Below are 10,560 nucleotides of genomic sequence, written 5' to 3'. Positions count from 1 at the left end.
CACGCGTTCAATACTACAAAAAGCATGACTGATCACTAAATCTGCTGCAGACTTAGATTTAAAATTCATTAAATGTATATCACCAGCTAAAAGGTTAAAATGTTGTAGATTTAGCAAACGTTGTGATTCCCATGTACCTTAAGAGCGGTGAGGTGAAAGCTGGAGTTATTTCTGTGTGCTAAGAACTGACATAAAATAGAAATCAGTGATTCAGGGGGGAAAAAGGCTCCAGTCTGATTTTGCCATGCAGCATTCCTCTCTTGTTGATCTGCATTTGGAGTGTTGCACTTACGCCCCCTACTGGTGAAAGTCTGACATGCAAAAAAAACAGGATTCTTGGAAATTGTGTAACGACGTGTAGTACCTGTTTCTTCATAATAAGCAAACAAGGCTATATATTTGAAGCCCTCTCTTGTAATTACAGCTACTAATTAGAATATATTAAATTTATCACTGAAGCAGGTCTGTCTAAAAGTGTTTGTCTCAGTCCCCTTCTGATTTTATTCATCTTTGGCTTTTATTTTGAAAGAAAAGAAACAGGATCAAATACTTGCTGACAACTCAAATACATGTATGTCTTTTTTTATTTAGTCTCATAATTTTAAATTTTTTGCTGAGGAATTTGATCATATCTGGTAGTGTAAACAAATATAGACTTTGTTTTATGGCTTTCATCGTTTAAACTTGTGGCTTTCCTTTAAAAACAGGTTCTCAGAAGCGCTGCGGTTCCTCCCTTCTCCGCTCAAGTGATGCTTTATTGATGAGTGTAGCAGGATAACAGTCGTGCAGAGTTACCTGGGGGCTTTTGAGGATTAGACACACCCAGAAATGTTTGTATAAATGTCTCACCAAAAAATGGAACACAATGTCTTCTTGAGTTGTTCCTTTCAAAAAAAAAAGTAGAAAAACTTTTTTAACTTAAACTTATGATTGTTGATTCCCATTTTTTTTTTTATTTAAAGCCATATTGCTGAAGAAAGAAGCATTTTGAGGCCCTTAGACATGAATACTGACATTTTCTTACTTCAAAATAATATATAAGTACAGAAATAATTACATTTCTAGAAATTACCTTTAATTTCCGCGTAGGGTTGAGGTGTTGTGTGGAGGTTTTCTCCAGGAATTTTATCCTGTCAGAACTTTGCTCAAAAACGGGATTCCTTTGATTCCGCTACCTAAAGGAGTTAGGGGTTCAGAAGATTCTGCAGTACAGGGTAATGGGTGGAAAAATGGGTCAAAATTTTGTATTTTTAATGTTGAAAACTGCAGTTCATCCATATTGTTGAGTTTTTCCACACAGATTCATGTGTTTAGAGCTTTTTTTTACCATAATAAAATGGTCATTTAAAATCTGTAAATCTGCTTTGTACGTTTCAGTGGTAATCATGGCTTTATATTTTTTCTGTTTAATAAACATATAAAAATCTACAAAAAAAATATGTAAATACCAAAAGTATTGACTCTTCCATCCAAATGATCAGAATCAGGTCTCACTTGCTCTGCCACAGGTGTATAAAGTCAAGAATGTGGACTGTTTTTACAAACATTAGTGAAAAAATGAGCAGCTTTCAGGATCTCTATGAATTACAGCGTGGAACTGTCATATGACACCACCTGTGCAACAAATCCAGTCATGAAATTTACTACATTTTCCACAGTCAACTGTCAGCTCTATCATAAGAAAATGGATACTGACGTGTATAGTGCAAAGAGGTCGCCGACTTTCTCCACAGCCAATCACTACAGAGATCCAAACTTAATGTGACCTACAGATTGGCTCAAGTACAGGACGCAGAGAGCTTCATGGAATGGACTTCAGTTAAAGGCAGGTGAGCTAATACTTTTGGTAATGTCGTGTACAAGTGTATTTGCATGTGTTAAAATAAAACAGGCCGTCATTGTAAATAGGAGCTGGTTCACAGTTGAGCTTTGCTGGAAATTTTAAATCAACTTTTATTTTTAATGAGTATAAAGTAGCCACAATGAGTCAGTCTAGGGATTAACGCTCAGTGACTGTTTTGTGTGAAAAAAAAACTACAATTAAGTACAGTATGTCGCTTAAAAAAGTAGAAATTCTCTCCAAATTCATTGCCTTTACAGTCAAGCCACATTACGTCTAGGCACCGTTTGACTCGTGGGCCACAAAGAGTTCTAGATGGGCCGGACCAGGATCAGATGCTAGAAGTGTTTTGGTGAGTAACCTCAAAAGAGAAAGAAACGGCATGGAATATGGACTTAAACATGCTTTTTTGATTTTAAAAAACTTCACATTTTAGTGCCAATTGCACCACTTTGTCAATGTGTTTTAGGGAAAAAACACATACTTAAAAAAAACTTGAATAACTGGAAAATAACTTGGAAAAACACAGATGTGCGTCAGAAAAACAACAAACCTGTAAAATTACTTTCTGCACATAAACACGAGTCAGTTTAAAATCAAAGAAAACAAACTGTAACTTTTCAGAATAGGGAACATGGCTGTACAGATATGTGTCAGCAAATATCTGTCTCTGTGAAAACCTGTCATATGACAAATGCTTCGTTTACACAGAATACCACATCAGTCTTATGAAGATTTGAAAAAGTTGGTTTAATTTAACAGAAATCATCAGACAAAGGCACATAATACACTAAAAAAAGATTGATCGTATAGTGCACCAGAGATGAAAACAGCGTCAGTGTAAACAGTGTCATAATTGTAAATCTTCACAGAATATACAAAATTAGGAATGAGGAAAAAAAAAAAAACATCAATGCAAACATGTTATGGCAAACAAAGATCATCAGTGGTCCGCAGAAAAATGACAAATTTTCTGAAGAAATAGTGAAATAATTATCCAAAGAATTATTAAATAATGAGATTTTTTTTGCACGTTATTCCAGGATTAGAGGAATGAGCCTTGCATCACAGTATAACCCACTGCCTCTGCTTCCCATTGTTAGCTAACAATGAAACCGAGCTAAATCCCAAACAGTGATGCAAAGAAAACCAAGCGACCGGCTCTGCTTGTGTTTCTGTGTGTGTGTGTGTGGGGGGTGGGGGGTGTGTGGGGGTGTGTGTGTGTGTGTGTGTGCACCGGAGCGCTGCAGCGAGGGGCTATAATGCTCACAGGGTGATGCAGGGAGATTGATTTTTGGCCTTTAAAGAGAGAAAGGAGGAGAAAACGGCTGGTGTTAACAGAAAAGGCCTTGGTGTCTCTCCTGCAAGCATTAATGACACTTTCTCACACTTTGCTGCTTCACCAGAACCCTGCCCCTCCTGTAAAACACTCGAGTGAAAAAAAAAAACAGTCAGTCCCGAGCGAATGCTCTTCAAACGATGCTTTTTATTTCTGATATATTGCACTTCAGACATCAGCAGCTCTCTGGGAAACTCCAGGATAAGGATGCCACAGTTGGCTGTTAAGGCAATGAGAAAGAAAACAAACAAAAAAATGCTCAAAGCCTTTACTGTTGTTTATAGATTCTGAATTAAACAGAATTTTGGAAATATGCGACATTTTTATGCGATTTTAGCCGACAGCCTTAGCTTAACTGCAGCCCGTACCCAAGCTAAACCACATGGCTTTATGAAGCAGATGTGAGATCGGACCTCTGCTGCAAGACAGCAAATCAATGCAATTACCAAGACAGAGTTTCTTTAAAAGAGCCGTGTGGATGTTTTATAGTTCCAGCCAACTAACGATGTCCTGCTTCCTGTCTGTGAGCCTCTTCTCAATCCTTGACGATTTCATTGCGATTTCTTCTGTAAAACTAGTAAAATTAGTGCATAAATATATATATTTTTTCCTTTTTATGAAATTGTTAGTTAAAATGCAATTAAGATTCAGTCTGTATTTAAAAAGTTTGACCTCTAAAAACCACCGTCTTTCGAAAGATTGTACAACCAATCCTCTTAAGACGAGACGATTCTCACAACTGACGGCATCAATTGTATGTTCAGTGTTTCTCAAGCAGGCACCAGCAACCTCTCCAGCGCGTACTGCAGTCGCTCCCAGTTCTTCCAGAAGACGGTCAGAAAGCACACCCCCAGGAGGGTGGCTACCACGTGGTACCGGCTCCTCGTCAGCGGAGCGGCGAATTTGGCAGCGGTGGAGACGCAAACCAGGATGACGGTGATGATGGCCAGCATGATGTTGATGCTCTTCCCCACTAAGACGCGGGCGTCGTGGCTCTCCAGCTGGACCGTCTGCTGTTGGTGCTGCTGCTGGAGCTCCAGTTTGGACACGCGCGTCTGACACGTCTCCAGAGCTTCCTGAGGGCGTTCGATGGTTCAGATTGTTAGGGTTGATGTAATCTTTGCCGTATGTTTTTATTTTACACAGTTGTGTGCTTTGGTAACAAGAGTTCTACGACTACTCTTTGAGCTTGACGATCCGTTCAGACTCACCTGTATGTCCCGGGCCCTTTCGTGAGCCTGATAGGTCACCCTCTCCTCTATGCTCGCCAGCTCCTGCTTCAGATTGGTCATTTCATGCTGATGCAGCTCTGTTAAGTCATTCAGCTGGTCTTCCAAGCGCTCGTACCTATCAGTCAAGACACAACAATTACCTTCAAATGTAACATGTAGCGGTCATATTTTGTGTCAAAGGCACACCTGTATCTCTCTTCCTGTAGTGTTTGGCTGATAATGTTGTATTCTCTCTTAAATTGTTCTCTTATCTCCTCAATATCTTCCTCCAGTTGATCCTGCGCCCCTCGGATTTTCTTTATATCCTCCAAACAGATGTCCATGTGGTTCTGGCCTTCTCCCCCGGCTGGCAGCTCCTGCCCGGGACTCTGCCCCTGCACCTTCACCGCGTTCCCGTTGCTTTCGGCTGAAATCGAGGCACTTCCTGAGGAGCACTCGTCGTCGCTGGGATACTTGGGCTTGCCCACCAAGGACACGCTGCTGCTCAGCCCCTTCGCAGCGATGTCTGTGGGCAGCTGGTTGGACGTGTCCAGAGTGGTTTTGAGTTGGGAAATGTTATCAGCGCTTCCGAACTTGTTCCGGATGAGGTTGGCAAACTCTCTGGGCTTGCTGAAGAAGAACGGCGGCGACAGAGAAACGCCGGGTCCGATGGTTTTGATCTTGTCCATGGTGGGGTGTCTGCCGCTGCCGGTCATGTCCTTGAGCAGCTGTCTGGGGGACTCTCTGGGTATGGTGCTGTGTTTGACGGGGGGAGGCCGAGAGGACAAAACATGTTGCAATTCCCTGTCCTTCATCTTCTGATGGTACTGCTCCAGCTTCTTCTGCATCTTGGCAATGTTTTGCGCCGACTTCTGGTTTTTCTTCTCAAACACCTGCTTGATGCGCCCCACCTGCTGCTTGTCAGCGCTGTTCATGAGCTTCAGATATTCCGCTAGGTTCTCATTCCGTGCCGTGTCCTCAATCTTCAGCTGTTCCGTGACTTTCAGAATCTTCTGCTGCAGATTGTCCAAACAGGAGCGACTTCGCTGGACCTCCAGCCCAAGTGCAGAGCGTGGGTTATCGTTACACGGGTCCAGATCCAGATTGTTGTCTGAAGACCCCCGACGCATCATCAGCAAAGGGTTGAAGTCCATACTTTGGTCCTGCAAGATTGGAGAAAAAGTGAAAAATAAGTGCTTGGGACAGAATATTAAATATTGTCTCACGACAACAAAAATATTATTTCATTTCATTTGAATGGGTTTTTTAAATATCTCAGAAACTACACTAGGAAAAGTAAATATTCTACACGCGACAATGGAGCTACACACAATAAAACCATTTTGTCCGTTTCGGGATTGTGGGGCTGCTGGAGCCTAACCCGACCACCTGTGGGCAAAGTCAGGACACTTCCTGGACAGGTCATCAGTGGTGCAGCCCCCTTACTACCAGTACATACTTAATACTATATTTTGTATTCAGTGCCTTTATGGAAACTTACCTCCTGCTTCAATTCAAAACCAAAAATGTATATATTTTGTGCTTTTTAGGACATTTGCTGGAATTTTATAGAAACACACACAATGGTAAAAACTAGATCTGCACAATAAATTGCTAATTTATTGTGGAATCAGAGTGTATTACAAAACGTGGCGTAAACTGCAATAAATAATACTTCAAATGTTTATAAACATGCTAATACAATCTCATGGCAGAATGAAGTATTTAACCAAACATAGAGCCATTTAACCAAGCAGATGGTCATAGGACTCTATATGATTCCTTAAATACTTCATGTCACATGCCCCCCTCCTATGTAGACAAGGGTCATTTGGAGTACATTTCAATTTATGCTGACTTTTATTTAAATAGAACTGTTGCAGTGAAATGGAAATTATGTATCAGTTGATTTTTGCTTTGCAATTTGTATCGCTTTACTGATGACTAATGTAAGACCTCACAAGTTTTCCTCTTATTGTGCAAGTTTCAAAATGGATGGAAAACATGGACTAACGCACACTTTTTCTAATGGTTAGTTAGTTTTCAACAAACATGTCAACTGTTGCAGTTTTATTTGTGTCAGAAATGATTCATGTTTAATATTTCACACAGCACATGGGTGTTTAGCAGACAGTGTCAGGCCATCTGGGGGTGCAGCTCTAATGCTCTTACATGGCACGTCTGCTACTTTTTAAGGGACCGGCGTTAATCCTGCTGTATGAAACAAAACAAAAATACACAAAGAGGACTATATTCAGATTAACAGCTATAAAATATGCGAGAAGGAAGCAAGGAGCGTGTGCATCTAATGTAGGTCATTTCATTGCTAATGTCACACAAAGCCACAAGGCTAACAAAATCCCTTCTCCAGACACCGTCCCCTACTTTTACTCTTGATTACAATTTGTTTTTATTTGTGAGATTTAAGGACTTTATTCACTGTTGTGTCTAAAGCTCAATGATCAGAACATAACTCCAGCTCTAATATAAGGAAGTTAAGCAGAACATGTGACAAAAAAAGGAAGAGAAGCATAGAGCACATTTAATTAGGGGAAAAAGGGGAAAAAACGAAAATGAAAAGCCTCTGAGTTTTGCAACTTGTTCACAGTACATTATTGTGATGTGAGGTCAGCAAATGTAAGTCCAAAAAAAAAGGCCTATTTCAAAATGTTGTACAACTAGCACTGCGGGCAGTACAAAGCTGTGCTAATCCAATGTAACACTGCTATTCAAGCGAATAAACATGCAACGGCTAACTAAAGCAGATTTAGGCCTCAATCCTGCTTAGCATTTCCACATCCACATGTAAGGGTCACATCCTGCGGGCAAGCAGTTTTCTGCATATACTGATGCCCTCTGACTTCTCTGGATGGGTGGACGGAAACTGATCCACGGAGTTGATAAAAGTGTTCCTTGGAAAACATCAGATTCCCGTCTTAACGCCGCTGTGTTGATGTTTTATTTGGTTACATCAGATGCTCTGCAAACACCATGTGCTCACAGAGAACCTGCCAGACTGGTTTTGGAGGATTTTGTTTTAGGCTTACATTTTTTGGCTACACATTTCTTTTTGTGTTTATTATTCCTCATATATTCATAGTTTTTACTACTGGCATTGTTCGAATTGCTGTTGTAGATGTTGTTGGTATTGTCCGACAGAATGTGGTCCTTTTTGTAAAGAAGTCTGTTTATGTTGGCTGTATTTGAACAAACCCTTTAAGACATCCTTGGGTTTTTACATGTAACCAGACACAGAGGAAAGGCAAACTTTACGCAAACTTCATTGAAATCACTTTTGTTTCCTGTTTTTGTGATGGACTTCGCATGGATCCGTCAGTCAGCACCAAGTTTTATGGTTTGAGTGACTAATGAGCATGAGCTGTGCTGAAACGTTACCCAGTAATGAGTCAAAGCTTTTGAGTTTCTGACACTCCCCCTTTCAGTTAGATAACAAGCGTTCACAAATATGATGAATCAACAAGACTCCTTTGGCTTCACCTCACGGACCACTGATAAGAGCAGAAATCTCTCATTCCCAATGTCAAGCATGGGGGTGGGAAGATGATGATTTGTGCTCGTTTTGAGCTACACAACCTTGGATTTGCTGTTCTGTACACTGCAGCATTTACCAGGTACATGGGAGATTAAGTTGGTCAAAACTGGAACATAGAGCAATCATCTTAAAACAAATGCCAGCAAATCCACATCTACCGGCTGAAACAGAAAAGAGTCAAGGTTTCAAAGCAGGAGAGGCAAACTAGAACTCAATACAACTGAAATATGTTGGGAGCTTTGGAATGGGAAAAAAATGCCAAAAAGGCTTTGATGAAGTCTTGGGAACTCCAACCCAGCCCCAGCATGTAAAGTTCCACCTCGATCATCTTTTGATCTGTTGTAAAAGTGTTCCCCGTGGTATTTACAAGTATGCTTTTTAGTCAAAATTTAATTAAAACGTGTCGTTACTTGGACATAAATTGTGCAGAGCAACATTAATTCATCAGAAAATTCGCATCTGAGCTGTGGGTGGGACTGTTGGCAAAGAGTATGCCCACTCCCCATCATCCCTTTCTCTACACTCTCTACCACTAGCTTACAGCCCCTCACAACCCCGACCCAACATTACCAGTACAACAAAGATGGTGAGCAATATTAGAGCTATTCAGCCATACGGCTATGAGTCAGCTCAGACAAGAAAAACAAAGACGTTCATGGATCTATTTGTCCACAAATGGATTGGAGGTGTAACAAATCACGGATAATCCGTGGTCCGTACGGATCAGAGGCCATTGTTCAGCAAACGTGTGTACCGCGGATCACACCAAGCCCCACCCCCTGCGCGTGTGTGCACATCTCACGCTAGCATAATTTAAATCAATTGTCGTTTACATCGAATGGACTTCATGTCAAATTCATGCAAATCCTCTTTGCTTTAACAAGCGCTAAAGTAGCTGCTTCATGTTTATCTTAAAGTCTGTTCATCTGAAGCTCCCGCTGCGTGTGGGAGGAGCCTCCATCAAACATTTTTCTCAACTTCATAATAAAAAATGTGGATCGATAGATATCAGGTTTATTTAATTTGAAGAGCTGAATAAAAGCATCGGTGCACGCTTCCATTTCTGGATTCATAGAATCTCCCAATGAGGAGCAGCATCTGTCCCGCACAGGAGAAAGCCGCTCCCTAACAGACTCACCGGTGGCATCAGGGGACAACCGTATGGCAAGCCAAAGAGGTCATAAAAGCGAGCACGGCAGCGCCATGTTTTACAGATAACAATTATTATTTTAAGTATTTAAATGTTCCCACAGTTAGTTTCAAAAAACAATTAATACCCAAAAATATTTTTAACATTATTTATGATTTAATTTGGACATTAGGCAGGTGGGATGAGAAAATTTGTATTTGAAAGAGTACCCCAGATAGATTTGGTATTTTAAACACTATTTTAAGTATTATGTTCTCTCAGTTTTTGTAGATTTGGTCTAAAGACATGAAAATGTAATTAGAATCTGTTTTAGCACTTTGTTTGTGTTCAAAGTTTAAAGATGTTTGTTTTAATACATAGGGCTCAAATGTTTTGTTGTTGCATATATAAATATGTGTGAAGTACTTCATATGCCTATTGAATATATGATTTGAAGCGTTTCCAAAAATTCATTTGGCTTTTATCTTGTTTTTTGCTGTTTTTTTTTTTTTTTTTACTTTTTACCGATCCGAAAAATGATCCAAACCATGACCCTAAAACCATGACACAATCCGAACCGTGAGTTTTGTGATCCGTTACACTCCTAAAATGGATGCATCAGAATGGAGCAGAGCCAGGAACTTGTGGCCTGCTAAATTTAACTTCTACTTCACAACTAGAAGCTTTTCTAACAGCCTTTTTTCATCTGCTTCTGATTAACACACCTAACTTACACTTAGAAATGTAATTTTAAGCTTGATTTTCTTTTAAGATCAAATAACCTGCTCGTCTTCCTACTCATTGATGATTATGTGGATCAGAACATTAAAAATTCTGAATCATTAAACAACCTTATTCATGTAATCACCAGAAGGCAGGGCTGGAAACAAAGCACTGGGATTGATCTTAAGGGCCGGAGATCGGTAGGCCTTAAAGGCTGTTTCAGGTCTTTCTATCTTTCTAAAAGCTACTTGGACATAGGGATACTTTTATGATGTGTTTTTATGTCTGCATCTTAATTAAATACATACATAAAGAATAAAAAGTATTGATCATGTTTGCTTAATGTTGTATTCCTTCGATAATCATGAATTATTTGTGTGTTTTTTCTACCAAAAATGTCCAATCATCAGAATATGAATGCTTACTTGTAGTCATGACTCCAGCAGTTTTTGTTCTTTCTGTGAATTTTACAAAAATAGTTTATTGCCGATTGTTTTACAAAGTCAATGCGGAGCAGTCTGAATAGGCATGCTGGGGCATTTCAGCTTGAAGCCTAACCCCACCCTCTCTGGCGTATGTCCTGGATGAACACAGAGCGCTCTCTGTGCAGAGGGAAAAAAAAGAAGACTTTGTCATTTCCTACCTCGGCTCTGTTCAGGACAGTGCCGCAGCGTATAGATTGTCTCGCCACAATCTCGCTCTGTCCGGGAGGTGTAGGCTTATCGAAACAATTGACACAAACAGTCCGGCTGACATTTTGCCAAA

General features: G+C 40.2%; 1 protein-coding gene across 1 annotated transcript in view; it reads right to left on the bottom strand.

Moving 5' to 3' along the window:
- Window positions 1-2,571: 2,571 nt before the first annotated feature.
- The window catches only part of LOC112152267 (transmembrane and coiled-coil domain protein 3), a 13,497-nt gene continuing 5,508 nt past the window's right edge, over window positions 2,572-10,560 (bottom strand). The window contains exons 2-4 of the mRNA XM_024281732.2: window positions 4,598-5,553; window positions 4,391-4,526; window positions 2,572-4,255 (exon numbers count right to left, since the gene is read on the bottom strand). Coding sequence (XP_024137500.1) covers window positions 3,950-4,255; window positions 4,391-4,526; window positions 4,598-5,553 — 1,398 coding nt within the window. The 3' untranslated portion in view covers window positions 2,572-3,949. The remainder of the gene's footprint in view (window positions 4,256-4,390; window positions 4,527-4,597; window positions 5,554-10,560) is intronic.

Source organism: Oryzias melastigma, linkage group LG6 (assembly GCF_002922805.2).
Source record: "Oryzias melastigma strain HK-1 linkage group LG6, ASM292280v2, whole genome shotgun sequence".
In the NCBI taxonomy this organism is placed as follows: domain Eukaryota; kingdom Metazoa; phylum Chordata; class Actinopteri; order Beloniformes; family Adrianichthyidae; genus Oryzias; species Oryzias melastigma.
This window is presented reverse-complemented; position numbering and strand designations above follow the sequence as displayed.